The 24628-nt window shown below is 42.6% G+C and overlaps 1 protein-coding gene across 2 annotated transcripts in view; it reads right to left on the reverse strand.

Annotated features, from left to right (window-relative positions):
• Nucleotides 1-13642, reverse strand: part of Pappa2 (pappalysin 2) — a 255185-nt gene extending 241543 nt beyond the window's left edge. The window contains exons 1-2 of one of the 2 annotated variants that reach the window (XM_076547785.1): nt 13554-13642; nt 1860-3675 (exon numbers count right to left, since the gene is read on the reverse strand). In XM_076547785.1, the coding sequence (XP_076403900.1) occupies nt 1860-2778 (919 nt within the window). In that variant the 5' untranslated portion in view covers nt 2779-3675; nt 13554-13642. Of the gene's footprint in view, nt 1-1859; nt 3676-5385; nt 5609-13553 lie in introns of those variants that run through there. The other variant, XM_042258387.2, reaches the window with a different exon arrangement.
• Nucleotides 13643-24628: the final 10986 nt, after the last annotated feature.

Raw genomic sequence — 24628 nt, forward strand, 5'->3', positions numbered from 1 at the left:
GTAGTCTAATCATGACATCACTCTCCTTGAAAAGTGTGAGACAGGACTGGAGAGGAAACTGCGGAGGTCAGGTGCCATGTTCCTGTTTTCCAGGATTGGACTTTAATAACCCCAAGCAATAGTCCCTCCGAGCCTCCCACATATATTCCTTTTGGATTCTCTCACTCTTCACAGCCAGGGAACTGATCCCAGGTCTCTATGTTTCTACAGCAGAAGGAAGCCTAGTCAGAGCCGTGGGCCTCAATCTAGACTGCAAGCACGCAGTCTCCCTGGCAGATGGGCACTAGGAAGCCAGGCTAGGCAGCAAGAAGATGTCATCTGGGGGAAACTGTGAAGCTGCCAGCTCCGATCAGATAATCATCTCATTATTTCTTCCATGTTGGCCCCAGAATAAGGATTTCCTTCTATTCTCTCTCTGCCCCCACCTAGCTTACAGCCTGGCCCCTTCTCTCACCCCCTCTCCCACCCAAAACTAAAATAAAGCAAAGCCACATGACTGGAGAGTGCTCAGTGTCTGGGAATCCCAGATTCCAAATAAGAAATCGCAGCCAAAGAGGGGGAGACAGAGTGTCCACAAGGATGTTCCACGACACCCCACTGGAGGAGGCTCCTTCCCTCCAGATTTTTTTTTCCCTAGTCTACCACTCATTTGGAGGCACTCGGCAACCCGAGTGGGTTTTGTTTGTTTGTTTGTTTGTTTGTTTGTTTGTTTTGTCTTGTTTGAGGAGTTATCAAGTGATTCAGGAATTCTGGCATTTATTCCCCTAGCCTATCCCTGACATGACTCTCCATGCCTCAGTGACTCCATCAATGGAATGGGACTGACAGACATGAAAGGGGGTTTGACTAATCCAAATTGGTGCCATTCTTTTTTTTTTTTTTTCCTGATAAGCATTTGATTAGTTTTTAGCTAGAGTAGGAACTAACTGGTCTCACTGTGACACTCTCATGCATACATACCATTATGCTTTATGCTTATTTTTCCCACTCTCCCTTGGTGGAGTGTCTAAAAGAATAACAAGATAGCAAAGGACAAAAGATACAGTCCAATCCCTCCCTCACCCCTTGCCAGAAATCAACCTCTCCAGATAGGAAAGGGGGGAGGGACACGACTCCAAACGCATCTCTTTTCTTTGTGTTTTTCTAGGTGTTTCTCTAGTAATCAAAATAAACACAGGTAACAAGCCCAAGCCGGTGCCCCTAGTTAATATTATAGAGTTGGACATGGTAAATAAGCTTTTATAGTTAGGTCTTCACAACAACAGCCAGAGCTAGAAGTGAGGACCCTGGCCTGCAAGTGCCCATCTTTTCCAATAGATCTGTTGGGGTGAAGCGAAGGGGACCCCGGGACGTGGAACAGGTGCTACCTTTCTTCCTGCGTTCCAGGGCAGCAGCCTTGTTCCCTTGCTATTTGGACCCAACTGGGCATTACTCGCTGCTTCCACCATGGCACTCTCATCTGCTTCCCGAGGTGCCTGGGTATCCCAGGCTAGACTGTGAGAAGCAGGCTGTGACTCCCCTTCCTCCTTGGCAAAGAATCCAAGTCCGTTCCCTTTAACAAGGGAAAAGAGCTAAGCTGAGGTCTCCTAAGTGCAAGCACAATGTATAGAACTCCAAGAGATCGATAGCAGTAATGATGTTGTGGGTAGGAGTCATCTTTCCTTTGATGATGCCTGCTGCGGTACTTCTGCTCTGAGAAATAAGCCCCACACCCACACATCCCCTCTGGCCAAGCCTTCCTAGCTTTTCTGCTTTATCCTGTACCCCTTTTTCGTTCTCTGTGTCTACCCACAACTGAAATGGAGCTGGCCACACACCCCCGGGACCTGAGAAAGCCCAGGAGTAGAGTGGGACATTACCTGCGATGATGGCTGGGTTGCTCTGTCCTCCCTCTGGTTTCACCCAGGCTTCCACAGTGAACGCCTCCCGGGGAATCTCAGCCAGCACTTCTGGACGCAGCAGCAGCCGCTCCCTCTTCCCAGAGAAGTACAGTACAGGCAATCCTCCTTGGGGGTTAAAGGTCTCTGCTCCCCAGGCAGAGCCCCCTCCACCATTTTGGATGGTGCCCTCCAATGGACTGTCACTATCTCCGTGCTTAAGGGAGTTCTTAGGCCAGAGCTGGAAATCTAGAGGGGCATTCTGGGAGTCTCTGGTCACATCTTCTGCCTGCCTCCTCAGCACTTGGCGAGGAAGCCTAGACCTGGCCTGGTCCTTCCTCCGGGTCTCTGCTGTGGGTCTTTTCTGGTATGCAAAGGTGGTGATGGTGGAGGCAGCAGTTTCTGAGCTTCCCCGAGTCACAGACTCACCTAGCGCCTCCTTGGATCCTCCGTTGCCAACATAAATGTCATCATCTCTCAGCAGCTCTGATTGCCCAATAGGACCATCCCCTACCCACAGGGCAGCTGGCTGCTCAGGCTCCCTCCTCACTCCTGCTGGGTTCTCCGGCAGGTCTCGCAGAACCATACTCGGAGCCTGTCTCTCCATGTCTGGTGGACTCCATCCCGCATTCTGGGTTCGCTTCTTCGCCACAGCATAGGGCCTCGGGTAGCTTCCGGGTCGGCTTGGGTAGACCCCAAAGGGATGATGCTGAGGAGCAGTTCTGGGTCTTCGAATCTTGGTCCCCAGCCAACAGCGTTCCCCTTCCAACAGCACCTGGTTCAGTTGTCCCCTCTGGGCCAGGACTTTCTTGCGTGTCCAGCCCAGCTCCGAGTTGGTGGTACTGAATGCCCACCCAGCCAGGACCACCAGGCTGACTCTCAGGACCTTCCAGCACATCATACCTCCCTCAGCTTGCTCCTCAGAACCAGAGGTCAGCTTCCGGATACCACACAAGAATGATGGGGAGAAGAGGGGGGAAAAGCAAAAAACAAAAAACCAGCAGTGGATTTGAAGTCACCAGGGAACCTGATTCACAAACGAAACTTTTTCAAGTAGCCCCAAGAATATGCCCCACCTGGCTACCTGTCATAGAAATTTAGCCAGCTCCCTGTAGCTTGTATCCCTCCTGCCACACGGCTTCTCTCAGCCTTCTCCCTGACCTCTCCTCTTGCTTGATTTCAGTCCTTCAGAATGAAGTTAACTGTTCTTACTTTGAATTTCCTCCCAGAGACCTCAGGTTTCCTTTTCTTCCTTCAGGAATTCCTCTCCTCACTGATACTAGAAGAGTATGTATGACGTAAGCCAAATTCTCTCCAAAACACAACACCCTACCTGGTCATTCAAAATAATCTTACTCTCTAATGTTCTCCTCTGCCTCTTCTTTCTTCCCTAGGAGTTAGATTCTCCTTTTAGAGCCCATCGCCCAAAAATATGTTCAACTTAAAGCAAATTGCTAGGGGAAAAAAAAAAACTTTTAGACTGAGACACAATTTGATTCTTGTTATCTAAAAATGCAATGAAGTCTGGGGGCATAAAAAGCTATGCTGGTACTTAACTTCCACTCTTCAAAGGTCCTCAGCCAGGTGTCCATACAGCTTCCAGTCTGCCTGAGTAGGTGAGTGCTCCCTCAGCGTGGCGCTCGGGGTTGTTGACTATTGAAGAGAGTTTTTTAATCCCCGTCCAACTTGTTGGTATGCTGCAAGTCTCTGTAAAGTTCCCTGGCTGCCAGTCTGCTGCTCTCTCGACCAAATGAGACTGGGAGCCCTTGATTTCACCTTCTGGGAGCCTGGTGGGTCTCTGGAAAGATGGATAAAAAGAGCAGCATAAACCACATATACGTCAAGGGACCCGTTCCCTCCGGTCTCTCCTGCTCCCCTTCTCTCCCTCTCTCTGCCTGTAATTATCTCCCTGGGTTTTTTTCTGTTTGAATTTAAAGACAATGATGATGTCAAAGCTAATAAGTTTGGTGCATCACTCCACCTACTCCCTGTCCCCTCCTTCCTCCTGAGCCTCCCCCACCCCCACCTCTCAGAGGCACAGGGGGCAGATGCTCCTCTTGGTTTCCCTAGTAAACATCTCTGGCTTTCTCTCTCCGCAGCTGCAGCCTACACAATCAATAGAAAACAATCAATACTGTTTGGGAGCGTGCCTTTCTACGTGTAGCCTCTCTCTCTCTCTCTCTCTCTCTCTCTCTCTCTCTCTCTCTCTCACACACACACACACACACACACACACACACACACACACCACACTTTGAATGGACCTGGTCAATAAACACACACTAGTCTTTTGGGGACCGTTCACATTTCTTTCTTTTGATTTATCACAAGCCTCCTATATTTTTTTTCATATTTTACTCTATCATTTCAGATTTAAAAGGACAATACCAAAATTCACTTCCTCCTGGACACTGGAGGAAAGGAGAAATCAATTACCCTGCCTTGAGAAGCATTAAATGGAAACGCCATGTACTCCTAACATAGAGACAGTCTTTTTTTCTCTCAGAAGTTTCTCAGCCTAAAGTTAGTAAAAGTCACCATATGTTGAGTGAACAAATAAACAAATGAGGTGCTCAAAATAAGTAATTTACACAAATGAACAGCTAAACTGAGGCAGCTAATTTTTAATTGATTTGAAATGAATGGGCAAGATGGGGGAAGTGAGTACTGTGAGTTTAACCTCTGCGCTGTTTGCCTAGGTGTTAGATGCCAGCTTTCTCGTGGGGTTTCCATCCTTTACAGGAACATGCATGTACGTAGAACACACGGACAGACACATGGACACATGCAGAGAACAGTTCTGAAATCCAGACAGAAGCATGCTGGCCCACAGGTAGTATAAAATAGGTACAAATATCTTCTTTCAAGCAATAAGAAAAATCACTTACACTTTTAAAATCACTGCTTCTGTTGCTCCTATCTAAATCACACAGCCCACATGCTCTGGAGTAAGACCATGGTGCTTCCTTCTCCCTGGGTCTCCTTATCTTTCTGAACTCCTTTACTCCAGCTGAGCACTGACCTGCCTGCTTTAAAGATGCTGTGTCCTATGCACCCCATCCCACGTGTACCCTGCTTCCCCATGTAGCATGGATTAGAGCCTCAAAGCAAGTCTCCAAGGAAGCTCTCAATGCAGGCACGTGGATGTTGCTGAGCTGATACCCCTCGGTCCTCAACTGTCCCTTCTCTTTTATCCCTTCTCTAGCTCCCTTCACTTTTCTGACTCAGTTTTCCCCCCTTGAAGCAGATCAAGAATAGAAATTGAGACTGGGGGCGGGGATAGAGAAAGCCAGAAAAGCAGAGGAGAGGAGGAGGGAGGGAGGGAGGGAGCCAGGGAGGAAAAAGAGACAGAGACAGGGAAAGAGGGAGGGGGAGAGGGAGGGAGGGAGAGAGAATATCAGGAAGAGGTGGCTTAGCTTAAGAGAAAAAGAAGATAATCAGGGAAGAAAAGAAGTCACCCCCCTTACCCCCTTGCCACCCCAAGGACCCTCAGAAAAACATCTCCTACCATTCATTTCAGGAAGGAGGGATAGCACACCATGGGAGGGTTCCGCCTGCTTTTCTCCCCCTTTGAGTGTGTGGGTGATCTTGCATCCCCTATAGGACTCTCCTGGCTCTCAGCTGCTGGTAATCCATTCATAAGGTTTCAAGAGGCAACACAAAACTCAAGCTTCCCGTTTAGTTTCTCTCCCCTTCATTCCTTTGCTCACCACTCTCCTTCAGCTCTTGGCAGTCCAAAGTTTAAAAAAAAATGTTGAACCATTTCTGTGTTTTCCTCCTGTTGTAACTTTGGCTGTGACATCATAACCCTGCCCACCAACACCCCACCTCTCTCCCTTTCCATCCCCCCTCATCAGCCCCATGCCCCCAAACACTTCCCCCCACCCACAAAGAAGAAGGTCTCCTGTCAGCTCCAATGTGTGAAAACACAAAGCTCCTGGAAGGTGCCCCCTTCTCTCCCTCGGTGCCCCTCCTGCCTCCCCCTCCCTGCCTTACCCACCGCTCAGCCCGGCTCTCCAGGCTTTTAACAATGATCCCATCTGTTTGACATGTGCGGAAAGGTGGGCTGGATTCAAATAATCTGTCAAGTGAATCGGATCAAAAACACAGCAACCCCCTCCTCAATTCCATCACACACACACACACACACACCGACACTCAGACCCCAAGCCGGAGCAAAAGTGTGAGAGAGGTCAGACTTACACAGCACCCACCCTTGATGCCAGGGAGACAGGCACCAAGCATGCCAAGGGAAAGCCCAGATTTATACATATATAAATTCTGTTGCTTATTTGTTTATGAGAGACACCCACACCCCAAGTCTTCAACCCCCTCTCCCTCAGACCCTGCCACTCCGCAAAGTGCACAGATTTGAAAGCTGGTAGAATCTGTTTTGAAATCTCCAACGAGAGGGTTTTTCCCCCCTTTTTTTTTTACTCCAAAGCACTATCTGTGGCGATCAGACTCAGGCAGGGTTGCCAGCAAATGCAGGAGGCCCCTTCTAGGGTACAGGCTTTCAAACCAGTGAAGCTAGAGGGAATGAATTTAAGGACACACAGCAGGAGCTGGCTGAATTCATTTTATTTTGACGGGGTAGTTGGGGGAGGAATATCATTTCTGAAATGCCCAAGGAATGAAAGGAGAGGATATGGATTTCTTAAACAGTTCTTGCAAGAGGAGCGGTGTCTTGGTCTGCAGGTAAATCTAGAAGGCAGGGAATTGGAGCTGTATAAAGGAGGAGTAGGGCAGAGAGGGAGAGCAGAGAAAGAGGAAGAAAGGAAAGGGAGGAGAGCAAGGAGAGGGGATGGGGAGATGGGGAAGGAAAGAGGGGAGACAGGGTGAAAGGCAGTGAGGGGGCCCGGGAAAAAGGAAAGGGAGGGAGGACAGCAAGGGGGAGGGAAGGGAGGAAGATGAGGAGGAGGGGAGGCAGAAGGGGCAAGGAGTGAACTGGAAGAGGGAAGGCAGGAGGGGAGGAATCTGGGAGAAGGAAGGACTGAGAAAGAAGTGGGGGACACAGGAGGGGAGGATGGGACAGGGGAGGAGGAAAGTGGGGGGGTGAGGACATGAAATATGGAGACCAGAAAGGCAGTTCGATCCATGCTGGATAAACACAGCAAGATCACAGGGGCAGGTGAAGAAAGCCACCGGAAAATGGGGCCGAGAAAACAAAGGACACACAGTGGAGAGACTGTCTCAGGGACAGGGCACATTTTTAAAAACCAGAGTCCAACACTGTCTCCTTAAAGAAGCCCTTCTTCCCCACTCCTGCTGACAATTTCTCCTCCTCGTTTGCCACCCACCTCACCTTCTCTTCCTTCACCTTTGTGGTCCTAGCATACCATCCCCCTGGAAAATTCATGAGTGAAATCCTAACACCCACCTTCAAAAAAAAAAAAAGAAAGAAAGAAAAGAAAAGAAAAAACAAACAAACAAACTAAACACCTTTAGAAACCCCTCTCTTTGTTCTATCCACTAAAGGTTCTGGGTCATCTTATCTAGATTGGGCTGTGTGTGGCCATCTATACTTCATTTTGACACAAATTATGTCCTTCAGATGGCAGGGGAGCCTTGCCTGTATTCACTGCCACAGTGGGGCTGGTCTGTTCCCATCAGTAGTGTCATCATTAATATTAGGAGGCTCTGAGCAGAGAGAAGAGCCAGTCTATGCTGGCATTCAGACTATTAACAGAGAGAGAGAGAGAGAGAGAGAGAGAGAGAGAGAGAGAGAGAGAGAGACCCTTAATATGGTCAGTGATCCTCTTTGACTTCCTAATTCCAAAATCTGAGGGAAAGGCTCATCTGGGAGCCAGCCAAGGAGCGTAGTAATAAAAGCCTCCTAGAGCACAACCAAATGCAGCGTCTATATATAGGAACTGGGTCTGTTTTAGCTACTTGCAGTCTAAAATGACACCCGGAAACAAACATTTCAGCAATATGTTTATTGGAATCCTATTCAGCTGGTCCTGGAAAGAGTGAGCGTCTCTGAAAGACTTCACTAGAAGGTTCAAAATTGTTGCTTTCTGCTCCTTTGGCTTCGATGCTCAGAGCTGGGAGTCAGTGGCACTCCCCTTCACAGGGCAGCATGAGCTTCCGACAGGGTGACTTACTAGGAGGCCCTCTTTCTCCCAGATGAGGCAAAGGCACACACTTAGTAGCAGGGTCATATGTAGCATCTAGCACCCCTACCCACCTCTATTGCAGTTTTTCTCCCATCTGTGCCCCGACTTGCTGATCTACCAGGCAAATATGATCAAGCCAGAAGGGAGAATCAAAGACTGGCTTCTCCCCACCATGCTTCACATCTAGGTAAATGCACCTAGGCAATGCCTATTGGTCATACATGTTCTATAGTTCAGAATTGCGCAGTACTTAGAAAGGTACGCAAAGCTGGTTCTCGCTCCCCTCCCCGTACCTTCTGAGCCAAGAGAAGCCCCACCTTCTCATAAAACTGTGTGCTGTCCTGTATGCTAAATAATCCTATCCCCCCCACCACCACCATACAATGATTTATAAAGCATCAGTGATGTCCATGATCTTGTTTTGAAAATTGCCTTCATGCAAATAGATCAAGGAACTGCACACATAGGTTATCTTTCCCAGCATCCTCAGGAAGTAGTATGACAGGGGCAGCATGCCAGAGGTCTATGTCCTCCAGTGACAGTTCCTATTGGGCAAGTGTTCTTGGTAGCATTTGAGCCTTGGAACCAGTTTCTAGGCCCTGTTAGGTGATGGGGACCCTGAAAGTAATGTTGGGTATTTCTCAATTCACCAGACAAAGGCCTTACATGGTTTTTGCTGCCAATAGACCTGCCTTTTCATCCTCAAACAGGTGATGGCCTAACAAGAATGATGACACCTGAAAACTGGCTTTTCTTTTGACCTAACACCTAACATGTGTGTGCACTCTTTCTTCCTACCCGCTTTATGCCCATTTTACGTATTAGGACTCCGAGGATGAAAGAGGCTAAGCCACAAATGCGCAGACTGTAAGAACACATCCAGGACAAGTCACAATTATATTATGCCAAGTGAAAGAAGCCAGACTCAATGGGCTATGGACACTGTATGATTCTGGAAGGCAAGACTGGGGAGACAGAATACAGGGACGTGGTAGCTGGGCTGAGGGATAGGGAGAGAGAGGAATACAAAGGTCACAAAGCAGTTGTGGGTCAATGAGCTCTTCTTTATCTTGAATGCAGTGATAAAGCATGAGTGTATCCATTAATTAACCGTATCAAGGCACATGCACTAAAAAGGCTAATGTATCTAAGTTACACCTCAATAATGGGAGGGGAAATGGAGCAGGTGGTAGAATCTGTGTTCTCTGGACAACCTACATGTGGCAAAGACCAAAAAAGAGGGGGCATGCTTTAGTCACACTCAGGGGCCCTCCTTTGCTTGAACTCCTCCTGGCATTGACACAGACTCTGCAGGGACCCTGTAAAAGCAGACTGCTTAGAACAGATATCTGACTTATCTGACAGCTTCATTAACCCAGAGATTCAATAAGCTAAATAACCAAATTCCAAATGAGCACCATCCAATGACTGTGGCCCTGCTCTGTCATATAATAGCTGCTTAGCTTTAGACACATTAATGAGCTAGGAACTATCTGTATTAACAGATTGGAGGAAAAGACCAGTAAGTCCCTACTAACTCACACCTAAGATCCTAGAGTTTTTCAACTCAATATTTTTCTAAGTTCCTGTCTCCCCAGTTATATGTGTGTATTATATATGTATGTATGTACATGTGTGTGTGTGAGAGAGAGAGAGAGAGATGAGAGAGAGAGAGAGAGAGAGAGAGAGAGAGAGAGAGAGAGAGAGAGAGAGAGAGAGAGAGTCAGTGCCCAGTCCCTAAAAAATATTTCATATACCACCTAAGGGTACATCAGCAGTGAGCATCTACAGCATTTATTTTGGTCTTTAAAGAAAGAAGTATATTCAAATAGAATGGCATTAAGAGTATAATATGCGTAAATGGGGATAGCATGTAGAGAGTTTCAGTGATTAGCTACTTAAGAAGTTCTGTGCATATATGTCATTGTGCCATATTTACCAAATCAAACATTAAAATGAGGGTATTTGTTATTAAAATATTTAAATAGGAAAAGTTTTTTAACTTGGTGATGTGCCTCAATTTAAGATTTTGATAAATTCACAAATATGGTAATAGTATTAACAATAATAAAAGCTAATATTTATTATTAAAATGTATCAGGCGCTGTTTGGACTTACATAAGTGTGTGTGTCAATTAATTTAATCTTCACAACACTTTTGCAAGGTAAGTGCTGCTATCTTCATTTTCAAATGATAACTAACAGCATTTACTGAGCGTATACTACTTGTTCAATATAACATTATTATAGATCTACTATGCAGCGTGCATAAATTATCTCATTTAATTGATTAACTAACTGCTGAGGTACTTGTTTGGTAACTTTTCCTGGAGAGATAAACAAAAATCTACTCACCACATATCATCAATAGAATAAAGTACCAGTTCCATCCAGGTCCACCATGCTAACCCAATGAGTTTATTGGGTGTAGTTACAGTAGCATGGGTGACTGGAAAGAAGCTACATCATTCCATCCCAGCCAACCTTCTACCTCCCATAAACTCTAGCACCCATCAAGATTTGTGCAGCAAGGAGCTGGAAAGAATACAGGTTAGAATCTCAGGTGATAAGCTTTGGTGACCCTCACACACACTTCTAAGAAGGAATGTTTAATTTAGTACTGCACCTAAATTCTAAATGTTGGTACTTTTATCAAGATAAAAGTTCCCTTGCTGTTACCATAGACTGCAGTCAGAGGTTTCTCTCCTACCCACCAATAATAGTTATTCCTAAATAACTGACTCAGAGATGGAATATGAATTATATGTGCTCAGCCAATAGCTCAGGCTTGTTACTAGTTAGCTCTTACACTTACTTTAACCCATATTTCTATTAATGCTTTACCAAATGAAGGTATCTTTATCAGCATGGCATGTTCATCTCCTGCTCCCCCTGCATCTGACTGGTAACCCTCACTCCTCCCTTCTCCTTCACATCATCCTTAGTTTAGTCATCCCACCTGTACTTCCTGCCTGGCTACTAGTCAATCAACGTTTTATTAAACCAATTCAAGTGACAAATCTTTACAGTGTACAAGAGGATTATTCCACAGCATTTCCCCCTTTTTTCTCTAATGAAAAAGGAAGGTTTTAACTTTAACATAGTAAGATTACATTCAACAAAAACAGTTATCAAGTAAGAATTACAGTTATAATATCCAGTTTACTTATATTTGGCAAAATTAGAGAAAATATTATCTATCTTATCTTGGTGAGTACAAAATTTTATACCTAATTTATCTTTTATCATAACTAAAGAAAACTGTAACTGTAACTATCTAGCCTTGAATTCCATCAAAGACCCCAGAAGGGTGAAATGTTACCTAACAACAGGGACATCTTGCTGCCTGGACAATTACCCAAAGTTCCTCTGTAACACTGGGGCATCCAACTCTGGCCTACAGGCCTCTAGCATATCTGACAAACTTTCCTGTGAAGCAGGGAATTTTGAATGACAGTCCTTCCTTGTCTAGGCAAAGTTTGACAGTCACCTTTCTTGCATCCTGCTGGATCAATTTGGACAGTAACTGTAATTGAGGCCAGGGCAGTTTCTTTGCCCACAGGGCTAGCTTTTGCCATAAAGAAAACAAACTCGATATGGAGTTTCTTCAATGCCCAACATCCTCTTTGAAGTAAGTGGTGCTGCCAGGAACAGATGTGTCTCACTGTTCAGATAAGTCTAAGTTCTTAAAACATTTTAAATGCTGTATTCTGCAGGTCTTTGAAGTGTTTGAAGATTGCCTATCTACCTGAAATATATCTCTGTATAACCTTGAAAACATACCTAACATGACTGTAAGTTTGTTACTATAAACAACTATTAATCTGTATTTCTTAATTATAGTTTATATTTTTAAAAGAGCTGCATAAATATAATACCCTAAACAAGAGTAGAAATATACATACAGTATAACAAAATTAACTTTAAACTTGTGTCAATAACCCAAAATTCATACCAATGTAAAATATGGAAGATTAATAGTTGTTTTCTGGATTAAAGTGAATTCAATAATCTACTCTTTCATCCTATCATTTCTATATCCCCTTTTTTCTTTTCAGAACAAGATCCCTGATTCTAATCTTCATTGTTTAGCTTTTTCCTGACCCTTATCCATAATGACTTGTAACCAACCCCCCTAAACTACGACAAACATTCATAATTTGTTTTGGGGAAAGTGGGTGTAGCCCTCTGGACTACTTCCTGTTGAACTAGGGACTCAAGTAATCCTTGTGGGATTCTGAGAAAATTAAGGATTATGGTCAAATCCTGATTGGAGTATTCTGTGAGGCTGGATCATCTCAGCCAACAGCCTTGAAGCTGTTCTGGATGCAAAACTTAGAAGAAACTGCAACAGATGTGCTCTGAAATGTTGGATCATCTGGGTCATCTGTTCCCATCAGAGATTTTTCAGGGGGTCTTCTTCAATCAAACCTAATTTTTCTTAACCCGGAATGAATCCAGAGCCTCTCATTTCCTGTGGAAATAAAAGCAGAACCTCTTTCCCAAAGTAACATATTTTTTTACTTAAATTTTGAAGTTAAGATAATTTTTAAATATATAGGTTGGTTCAATCTAGCAGGTCTCTCAAATGTCTCTCAGCACTTATTATTTGCTGATTAACAGTCAAGAAATCTAAAGACAATACAATAATACACATAATTCAGACTCTGTGCATTTTCCATCTTTACGTGGCTTATTATATTTTTTTATTACTCTATTTCTTTTTTAAGGATTTTCTCTACCATTTCTCTTTTCTCTCCTAAGCCTATGTATATTTTCATGCACATTGTAACTGGTAGAGTTTTTTCAATTGTTGTTTTTGTTGTTGTTGTTTTCATCTGAATCTGTCTTTAGTGCATATCTCTATCTCTTATTGACCACGTGAGTCTTTAAATTGCTAAGTGGTGTGGCTAGGACCAAAGCAGCAGCTTTGGTGGCTGGCTCCACCCCATTCCTTGGTTCTGAGAGTCTTACTTAATGGCAGAAGTACTGGTAGGAGCCACGTTTACCAGTTCAACTCTGGGAAGTTTCCGGGTCCACACTTCCACTGAGTAGTGTGCCACCCATTGCTCATAAACCCAGTTCAGTTTTTGCCAATAACACTGAGTCAGGAAGCTGTCTCTTAAAGGAGCCATGCCTCTGCTAGCCACTAATGATGAGTCAGAAAGCTGTCTCTTAAAGGAGCATTGCCCCTGCTAGCTGCCACTAGAGATGAATCAGAAAGCCATCTCTTAAAGGAGCTGCCCCCTCTGCTAGCTGCCAGCAAATAGAGCTCACTGGAGAAAAACAGGTATAAGAAGCTGAGTTTGACTCCATTTTTGTGTGTTTAGAATCCTTTTTTAAGCTTTGTCGAGTCTTACATAGAAATTTCGGCCACACATTGGAACACCATATGTAGTGGGACGCTTCTCTTCCACCCACCAGTTCCCAAGTAACTGACTCAGAGGCTGAATATGAATTATAAATGCATGACCAGTAGCTCAGGCTTGCTACTATCTAACTCTTTCACTCACATTAACCCATATTTCTATTTATGCTTTGGCAAAAATGGAGGTACCTTTATCAGCATGGCATGTTCATCTCCTGCTCCTTCTGCAAGTGGCTGACGACCCTCACTCCATCCTTCTTCTTCTCATCATCTTTAATTTGGTTGCCCCGCCTGTACTTCTTTTCCTGCCTGGCTACTGCCCAATCAGCATTTTATTAAGCCAAATCAAGCGACAGATCTTTACAATGTACAAGAGGATTATTCCACAGCAATAAACCCACCTGTCACTGTGTTGTTTTATATATTTTATTGTCATGACTTCAGGGATATCACAGAAATCTCTGTCCCATGATAGCAATTGTCACATTGTGCCTGGAGGAAATAGCTTTACAACAGTTCCACTATGACCCCTGCTTCTGGAGGGCAACTGAGCTATCTGCCTGAAGAGAATTCCCTACCTGAGGGCCTTCACTCGTAATCACCATTTTGCATCATCTTTTCACAAAGGACATAAGTGCACATGAATTGTCACTTCACTCCTAACATGACAAAACCAGGCTATTCTTCATAAGAACATCCCAATAATTTCTCTAGAGTAATGGAAATATCATTCTTGGGCCCTTTTCTAGTGCCTTCCCTGAATGAGCTTCTGATGCCTTTGAGAAATGTAGTCCTAGCCCATATCAATAGCCATATGCAAGATTTACATCTGCCAATCACAAGACACCTCCAGAGGTCCTCCAAGAGCTCTTGCTTTCACTACCCTTGCTTCTCAGATCTATCATGTCCCCATTTACAACAAAGAGCAGATAAGCAACCCATTAGAAATAAAACTTCATACTCATTAATGCCATAAGGATAGAATCTAACAAGATGGTTAAGTATAACATTGTCTGGTTAACTAATGCTGACCTTTAATGCCAATAACAGCTACTAGTTGATAATCTACTGAACACCATAAAATATATACCTTATTTTTAAGTTATTAAAAAATAAGATATAACCATCTCTAATCTGCCTTATGCTTTCTTTTACATTTCTTTATTAGTCCATTTACATTGGGTTTTATTGTGCTAGTAAGCCACCTGCAAATTGCAAAGACTTACATTAGAAGACATCTATTTCTCACACGTGTTACATGTAGTTACAGGTCAGCTACATTTATAGGAATATTGATGAGAAGTTGATTCCTCATACAAGGAGATGCAACAGGAAGTTGTATAACAATAGGCATGTGTTTTGCAGGGTTCTCTAAAGGACCAGAGCTGATAGAATGAATATACAGATTAAAAAGAAATTTATTAGCCCTGTTTACAGAATGTGGTTCAAGTAGTCTAACAATGGCTATCTCACTGTCTCCCAACAGAAAGGCCTAGAATGTGACAGTTGTTCAGTCCACGAGGCTGGATGTCAGTATAGTCCTAATCTAGCCCCAGAGTCCTGAGGGATTTCTAGAGAGCTGCTGATTTTCAGTCTACATTGGAATCCTGAAGAAGTTAGATTTCACACGAGCTGCAGCAATAAGATGGATGAGCTTGCCAGAGAAGGTGAAGGCAAGCAGGCAAAAGCAAAGTTTCTTTCTTCCATGTTCTTTTCTTTGGGTGGCCCCCAGAAAGTGTGGTTCACATTTAGGATGGGTCTTCCTGCTTTAAATCATCTGGTCAGGAAAGTCCCTCATGGGAACGTCCAGCAGCTTGGATTTTAGTTGATTCCAGATGTTGACAACCGAGATAAAACATCACAGCATAGGTATGGAATCTTCCTACGAGGGTGGAAACAAATTCATGAGGACAACATGACACTCTAGCACAGTTTATTGATTGACATGAGGCCAAGAGTGAAAATAACCTGCAAGGGTGTTGTGCAGTCAGTCCCCAAATGGTTTCTGTGTGAATGACAATAGGTATAGTGCACAGGCATTTGGGAACACAAGCCCATACAGAGCTGGGTATTTGCAAGTGACTTGCCTGACCTAGCTGACATAAGGCTTCCACCTCATCAAAAGTGAGTGCTAACATCTATCATACAGATAGTTCAAAAAGTGATGACATATTATATATAAACCGCATTACACTAGGCTGGCCATTGAGAAGTGCAAGAGGAGTAAGTGGTGGTGGCCTAACTTTGTGGCTCACTGCCACATGTCATCTAAAGGTTCAGAATATTTTGGCGTTGGGGGGAGGGGGCTGGGAGGAGCAGAGGGAGTGGAAACTGCAGTCAGGATGTAAAATGAATAGATAGATAGATAGATAGATAGATAGATAGATAGATAGATAGATAGATAGATAGATAGATAGAATATTTTGGCTCACTATTTTGATAAATTTTGACCTAATGATTTCTTCCAAATTCCATACTTTTGGTCCTCTATAACAAATTGGCCCCACATTAGCTTTTTCAAAAAAGCATTAGATATTAAAGTTTATTGATTAGTTAATTAACATGTATAAAGCAAGCGCTATCCCCTTACTTGTTTTCAAGAACCAAATTTACCAAGCCACTTTCTTTGATCAGGTTCTATCGATGTTGTTAAAATGCTTTCATTATTTTATGTTTTCATGTTCATTTTACTGAAATCAATTCTCACCCAGATTAGTTCTTAGCATTCTTTTGGCTAAAAGAAAAGGTTAATCTACAGATCAGCTTTGGTCCATGTTAGACTTACCAATTCTAGCTTCCATTACTGTGAGTTTTACTTTATGGTAGTTATTGTTATTGTCAACTTTCTTAGAAAAAAATTAACAAATGTAAATTTGACCATCTAACTTTACTCCTTATGAGATTTACATATGATTATTTTATAGGCGATATTTGCTACAAGTTGGGTGAATTTTGTCTCTCTGATCTTCAAGTCAGTGTTCTTTTAATGTCCATGAAACATCACTGGACGAAGAAAAGTAAATCTTCTGTCTTATCATTAAAATAAATAAATAAATAAATAATAGGTCTTCTTAATTCAATTGCCTAATCTATTTATAACCATTTCTACTTTAATAAACCACATTGAGTAAAATGACTCTTAAGCAAATATCATATCAGTCTCCTATCTCTGCCTTGCTTCTTCACACTGCTGCTTTTGCTACTTTGAGAAGTATGGTTAAGAGAATGCAAAGAAATTACAGCTCCATGGGGACAGCAGAACCAGATAGAGCTCAGTACCTAAGATACAGTAGCTCTAGATGGTGGGTATTGACTCAAAGCCCTGGGTCCTCACTGTCTGGCCTCCATTTCCTTTTATATCCTTGGAGTCCTCAGCCTTTAGCTGCAGTGTGGAGGGAAAGAGGTGGCCCGATTCTTAACCACTTCAGCTTGCAAGTGGCATAGATCACACTTCTTTGGGAACAAATAACAACATTACCTGGAAATCAAAGAGCTGGAAGTGAAATTCCTGGTAGGCCACAGCTTAGTTACAATTCTACCCACAGAAGAGTAGTAGAACTCTGTGACGATCAATGTCTACCACGGGAGACATGCTCGCTATTGCCATTCTGTCAGGATGTGGCTCTGGGGATAGAAAGAGAATGGAGAGGAAGACCTGACTGGACACAGGGTCCAATCGACTTTAGACAGTTTCTCAAGTGAGTCAAAGTTGAGAACCACCAAAATGTTAGGATTCTGGGTCCACAGAAAGTTTCCAAACACAAGAAACACAGAAGATGTTGGAAAGTGGAGCCCAATAAAAATTAACAACATTAAAAGGCCATATGGAAATCTGATACTTGGTAAACTACTTTAAAATACAAAAATGCTAAAATACATAAAATGAACAGAGGTACATTGTACTCATGGATAAGCTGTTCTCAGAAGCCATAAGATTTGATATTAAATAAAAAAAAATGTCAGCATCAGGGGTAAGCTACTTTTCTATGATTGGATATTTAGGGGGATCCCTGAAGATCAAAAAAAAAAAAAAAGGCAACTGGCATTGCTTTTGGTTCACAAGAAATAGATGGCAAGAACCTATTGCAGAATATATTATATGTTCTGGACACAGAGCATCAAGTGGACCTGGGGTGGAAACATCTTCCCTGTTGGCTAGTCCTCATAGTTCTGGAAGGTGCAATGTAGGCTGCTGGGAGAAAACTATCAATAGCAGCCTCACTCAGCCATGGACCCTAATGTAACATTACTGACTGGCCAATCAAGAAGTGTCCACTGGTGCAATAGTGACATAAATGGTATAGATGTAACCAATCCCTTTCTGATTGGATTCATCATGTGAATCCACAGGAGGAAGTAATCCAGGTCTGATACTGTAAACCTGGTTGGAAGTCAATGCCTAAGAGATCAAAGGTCTTATTAGGGAAGGTATCAGTGTTGCTTTGCTAAGTGAGCATGATGTGTCCATCAAATTGCCTACTGGATAACTATGTTTATGCCTGTAAATCAGTGCTGTTATCAACTTTGGTGAGAAAGTTGATTTTTGCAGTGGTAATGGTAACGGCAGAAGCTCAAACTGCTCAAAGTGATGATGGTAATGGTGGGTGAATGCTGAGTCATTAGTGCGACACCTATATCACCCTTTGCAAAGCTCGGGGGATTTCACAGAAGAAGGGCTATAAAGAATACTAAGAGCCAGAGGGGAATGGTGTACAACACTGACTTCTGGATATGACAAGCTCTTTGCACTCTCAAACTCACAAATTGTGGTTCCCGGCACAAGATTGGGCCCACAAGCATACTGTCATGAAGAAGGAGGGAGTTCACAAGACTCCACCTCTCTTTGAGGATTTATACACAGTAAATGACTGTTAGAGAAGGAGAGGTGTTTTCTTTAGTGGTGTGGTCACAGGTGACATATTCAACTGTAAATAATCCTTCACCAATGTTCCTGTAAACAACTCCAGTGAAACACATTGGGTTATTCAAAAACAAATCTAAAAGACATGGAAGTAGGAGGGGCTGGGAAGAAGGAAGGGATCAGTGGGAGTGGGAGCAGGCAAGAGAGATTAACAAGGTCAATATGGTCAAAACACATTATATACATGTATGAATGTGTCATAATGAAAAGAAGAAAGGAAAAAGAAAGAAAAGAGAGACAGGTAAGAAAATATTCAAGAAGTAGTACAGGCATTTTTCTATGCACAATATTGGTCTTTCATTTAAGGGCTAATAAAGTATCTGAGCATACATTATTTAGAGTGTAGCCAGAAACTCTCCAAATGTAGGTTGATGGAAGTGTGTGGTGTGGATGACTAAAATACCAGGGACATTTTCATCAATGATCTAACTTTACAAAATGGAAAACAACTCTTGATAAAATCCATGATCAAATCAGAAGAGAGTTTTGTTTTAATAACGTACTAACTGAATATTTCAGAAATGTAAAAAATACAAAACATACTTCACTTGAAATTTCTATTTAAAATAGAATTGGCACCTAGGCATAGTCATTGAAAAGAGTTTTACACCTTCACTTATGTCTGGAAGGATACTCATGATGCAGTATCAGTCAGAGTGCAGGAAAACTCATTTGATGAAATGACCCATGAACTACAGGGATATATAACATCCCCAGAGACTACCAATGACCATAACACCAAAACATTCCTTACTGCTTCTCAAAAAATCCTCAGGGGCAGACCTTCCTCCTTGGAGAACCACTCATCTACACTAAGGCAAAAATGTCAAGCGTGTTTTTTTGGTTGGACTTCCATCCTTGTAAGACAGTCCTTAGACCAGTTTGAGTCACAACTTTTTAAGACTTAGGTGTAAAAGCTACTTACTAGTAGTTGTTTCAGTGGCAATTTTGCCTGAAATTGTGAAGCTTGCTCTTTTCCTAGACTAGTGATGCATAGTATTAGTGATACATACAACTTGTAGACTAGTGATACATAGTATTAGTGATAGATACAACTTGTAGACTAGTGATACATACACAGTATTAATAACACATACAACTTGTAGGCTAGTGATACATAGTATTAGTGATACATACAACTTGCTCTTGATGTTGGCCTGTGCCATTGAGAACATGATCACAAAGACAAACAGCAAACATTCTATAGAAAACTAAGTAGCTAAAAAGATGGCGTAGGGTTATAATTTGACTATGCTTTTTGTTGGTTTTGGATAATTTGTTATGTGTATTAGTTACTGGGCCTTTGTTGTATTTGTACTTTATGTACACTTTCTCCCAGTAGGTAGCCTCTGAGTTTATCCTAAATCAGATCTTCAACAGTGGAAAAGCTTTTAAATTGATAAATAAGACTTTTAGTTGAGTTTTAAAAAGATGTGTTGTTGGTTCACAGACAGGCATCACTATGGAGCCCACGTGGGCTTTCAACTTGCTGTCCTGCTGCCTCAGTCTCCCAAAAGCTTGGGTGATAGGCATGTGCTTCCATGTGGGCTTTGAGCAGAGATATTTAATGCACTCTTCCTTGTTATCTTGTAAGTAAAGAAATATCTGTATCTGTTCTTGAGGTACTGTCCAAATCACACTCAGAAAATAATGAGGATTCTAGCCAGCTTCTAATGGTTCCTGAACTACATAAGGCTGAACTACATAAGGCCCAACAGTGTTTGGACTGTGTGTATCTGGTGTACCCACAAGGATGTACAGAACATCTTTCTACCAAGTGGTCATCTTTACAGTGTCATCTGGAAAGCTCATTCTTATTAAGTGGCATTTTACTCCATACTGTTCTGGCTAGTTTTATATCAACTTGACACAAGCTATAGTCATCTGATAGGAGGGAACCTCAACTGGGAAAATGCCTCCATAAGATGGGCTGTAGGCAAGCTTATAGAGCATTTTCTTATTTAGTGATTGATGGGGAGGCCCAGTTCATTGTACGTTGTGCCATCCCTGGGCTGGTGGTCCTGGGTTCTATAAGAAGGCAGGCTAAGCAAGCCACAAGGAGTAAGCCGGTAAGCCACACTCCTCCAGAACCTGTCCATCAGCTCCTACCTTCAGGCTCCTGTCCTTTTTGAGTTCTTGTCCTGACTTCCTTTGATGATGAATAGTGAGTGATATGTAAGTGTAAGCAAAATAAACTCTTTCATCCTCAACTTGCTTTTGGTCATAGTGTTTCATCACAGCAATCGTAACCCTAACTAGAACAGAAATAAATCATAGCTATCAAAACTCAAATCTTGTTAGCCCTCATGCCAAGTAGGTAGATGTTAATTAAAAGTGCGATGGCTAACACAGGCTCCAAGCAGTTCCTAAGCTAAGCAGAAAGACCTTAGAAGCCGTGGTGGTGGTGGTTGCTGCTGGATACAGGTGTTTTCCACATAACCCCAGATATACTTTGCTGATGGTGTTTCTGTTTTCACTTCCCTCAGCCTGAACTGAATGAGTCCTCTGCCCTGGCCATGTGGTTCAGATTTCAGAGTACATGCTGAGCCTGTCTTAATCACTATTTCAGTAACATCTTGAAGTCTCAACTAGGTCTTCAGTGAAGAGCTGGGTCTTACAATGACCGTTCTTCTCCTCCAGGAAATAAAGCACAACACAATCTAAGATAATCTTGGTATTCTCATCACAGTAGAGTAGGAGCAGTGACATACAAAATCTCCCCAGACTGAATCATGTACTTGTTTGGGAGAAAAGTATGAACATGAATGAACTGTAAAATGTTATTGCCTTGTCAAAAATCTGAATGAAATACCACCAGATGCCAAGAACAAAGCATCAAACATTCCACACAATGATTAGGATTTCCCAGACAGACCAACTGCTTTTGAATAGCCTGTTGTTCAATGTTTCTCTTCTGAAAATTTTTTAAATTAAAATATAATTACATAATTTTCTTGCTCCTTTTGTACTTCCAACCCCTTTCATGCCCCCCACCTCCCTCACAAATCCATGGTCTTTTTTTTTGTTTCATTACTATTGTGACATATACATATAAAAACACAAATATATAAATACAACCTGCTGAGTCTATTTGGTGTTGCTTATCCATATATATACATATATATATATGTATATATATATGTATATATATAATGTATAGGGCTACCACTCAGTATTAGACAACCAATTAGAGATTCATCTCTAATTGGGAAAAGAATAGTTCTCCCTTTCTCAGAATTTGTTGATTTCCTATAGCTTTTTGTCTAGGGATGAGGTTGTAAGACAAATTGCTAAATTCATTTATTTTTATTCATAAAAACCCAGAGCCAGATATTAGGGTGAGAGCTGAGAGATCAGAGGAACAGGACAAGCCACAGCCGACCTCACCTCACCAACTCCTCAGCCTCCAAAGAGACCTGCTTCTTGTATACCCACACTTTTATGCCTTTCTGTCTCTGCCATCTCACTTCCTCTCTCCACCCAGCTACATCACTTCCTCTTTCTGCCCAGCTCTTTCACTTCCTGTCTGTCTGTACAGACCTCCATGGTTAGTGATGGAATTAAAGACATGTGCCACTATGCCTATCTCTGTTCCCAGTGTGGCCTTGAACTCACAGAGATCCAGATGGATCTCTGTCTCCAAAATGCTAGGATTAAAGATGTGTGCTACCATTGCCTGACTTCTACATTTAATATTTTGGCTGGCTTTTTCCTCTGATCCTCAGATAAGCTTTATTGGGGTACACAGATAAAATATCACCATGTGAGGACTTGTGAGATCTTTCCCTTCTGTTTAGTATATCTATTGGTGTGGTTCTGTTGAAGTTCCATGGCTGTAGCTTCCCTGTCATTTCTAGGACACACAATAATGGCAGCAGATTTCCTGGTCCTCTGACTCTTACAGTTTTTCTGCCTCCTTTTCCATGATGTTCCATGAGCCTTGGGTATTGTAGTTGTATCCATGGAGTGGAATACCCCACAATCAGCTATTCTCCACATTTTGACGAATTGTGGCTTTCTGTAATGATCTCCATCTGCTGCCAAGAGAAGGTTCTTTGATGAGAGGTAAGAGCTACCCTTAGTCTGTTGGTATAAGAGTAAGTATTTAGAATGCAGTTAAGAACTATACTGGTGGGGTTGGGGATTTAGCTCAGGGGATTTAGCTCTTGGGGATTTAGTGGTAGAGCACTTACCTAGCAAGCACAATGCCCTGGGTTTGGTCCTTAGCTCCAAAAAAAAATGAATTATACTGGTTTAGGACAGTGTCAGTAATAGCTGGTCTTCTAAGATCCATGACCTCACTAGAAACTGGTAAATTACTGTTGCTAGTATCAGGCATGTTTTCCCTCCTGTTGGACAAGTTTAAGTCCAGCTAGACAGCTATTAGTTACCAAGATAGAAATGCAAATGTTGAACCCTTAAGGATATCTTTTCATGCTGGTCATTACTCTGGTTCATAGAAAACACTGCTGACTAGGACTATTGACTGCTCTCCTTCCTTGGCAGCTTGCGTAACACCTTCCAATACTGTGAGATGGTCTTCAGAATGGAGGCTTTCAGATTAGATTGAGCTTGAATCTGTGTTCAAAGCATGTGGTGTCTTCAGCAAAATGGACTTAGATTCAACTTTTGGGGGGCAACAAGTGTAAAGGAAATAATCTATATTGGTTTGGGGTTCTCTTCAAATCCCCTGAGAATAAGGTTTTATGAGATTTCAAGAGAAAGGCATGTGTAAAGAATGAATGGCACTTTATTCATGTTTTAGTATGACATATATTACAATGTCTTCCCAGTGACCCTGCAAGCCAGCTGAGGGTAGAGACTGTTATTATCTGTGTATTCCTAGAAAGTTCAGTTATTGTTGGGGATGTAGGCTAAGTCAGGAAGACACTTTCAGCCATTGCCATCATGAGAAGCAAGATGGAAAGATACCGGTAAGCCATGAGCCAAGTGGCAAGGTATAGATCTATAGAAATTGGTTAATTAAAAATGTAAGAGCTAGTCAATAGTTAGCCTAGCAATTTTAATTAATATGAGCTTCTGATTGATTATTTTATAAGTGGGCTGCAGAACTTTGGGGGCTTGGTGGACCCGGAGACAAACTTTCTAGCTATAAGTTATAAAACCAGAGAAAACATTCTTATAGGGAGAAAACAATTTTAAAGAGAAGCAAATCACTTTTCCTTTGCTCATTCTCCTGTTGAAGAGCCTGGAACCTTTCCCAGAAGACTGCAATCTGGATCTGAGGGCAGGCATGCAGACCATGGGCTACTCCCCCTAGCTTTTCAGTAGACTTCTAAGAGAGAAAAGGCAACTATTTAAACACCAAATGGCTATCTATTCTTTATTTCCCCTTCTAACATCAGGTTCAACCAAGACCTCGCCTGAAAGAAAACATGGTCACATCCAAAGTGTTCTATAATTACTGCCCTGCATGGGACTCCTGACAATGGAGAAGGCCCTAGACAGAAATCCAATAGATTGGCAGGCAGGAGATCTGATATTCAAAACATCTCCTTGTTACTGTGGGAGACAGCAACATGCACTACCTAGGGCACAAACCTATCCATAAGCCCAAAGTGTGCTATCCATAAGCATTAAGAAAAACCCATTAGACATTCCACTAGAGTTGTAACTTGTAGTATGGAGTCATCTCTTCCCAGACATCTTCCTTGTGTATGAATATGGGCTGTTTGAGTGCATGGAACTTACTCATTCATCTTTGTGCCCCTAAAGCCTAGTACAGAGCTTGAGCCACAAACAGAAGCTACATGAACATTTATGGAACTGAAGAGACCTAGAATCCATGTGTAAGAGATCTGCTGTGCTACAGAACAGGCCACCATGACCTGGGCTTTACTGTGCTTCATTTTACTTGTCTTAAGCTCACTCTCAGCAATCTCATTACCACTTAGGTGCCCTGAGCCCCACTCATGCCCTATACTCTATACAAACCATGGCAGACTCATAAGACAACTGAAGTAACATAAGCATGAGCCATGTCAATTCCAAGGTCAGGATGGTCTCCATCTGCCTAGTAGATAGAGCATCCCAGCATTAGAACTGAAAGGATTTGGTGAGAAGCTTTTCCAGAAGGGCAGGAAAGACGTTTTCTGGACACCTGGTAAACTTGAATCCCAGTTGCATTCATCAGGGCATGAGCCTGGGGCCCAGCCAAAGCATTAGCATGAGGCGAAGGGAAAAGGACTCAGAGATGACTGAAGTGGCCTCAAGAATCTGAGGGATAATCCGTAAAGGTTATGTCCACAGTCGTAATTTTAGCAAAGTTTTGAATCTGTGACGCCAAGCAAAAACAGACTGTGAGACTTTTAGAACCAGAATC

The sequence above is a fragment of the Peromyscus maniculatus genome, chromosome 11 (genome assembly GCF_049852395.1).
Source record: "Peromyscus maniculatus bairdii isolate BWxNUB_F1_BW_parent chromosome 11, HU_Pman_BW_mat_3.1, whole genome shotgun sequence".
Classification (NCBI taxonomy): domain Eukaryota; kingdom Metazoa; phylum Chordata; class Mammalia; order Rodentia; family Cricetidae; genus Peromyscus; species Peromyscus maniculatus.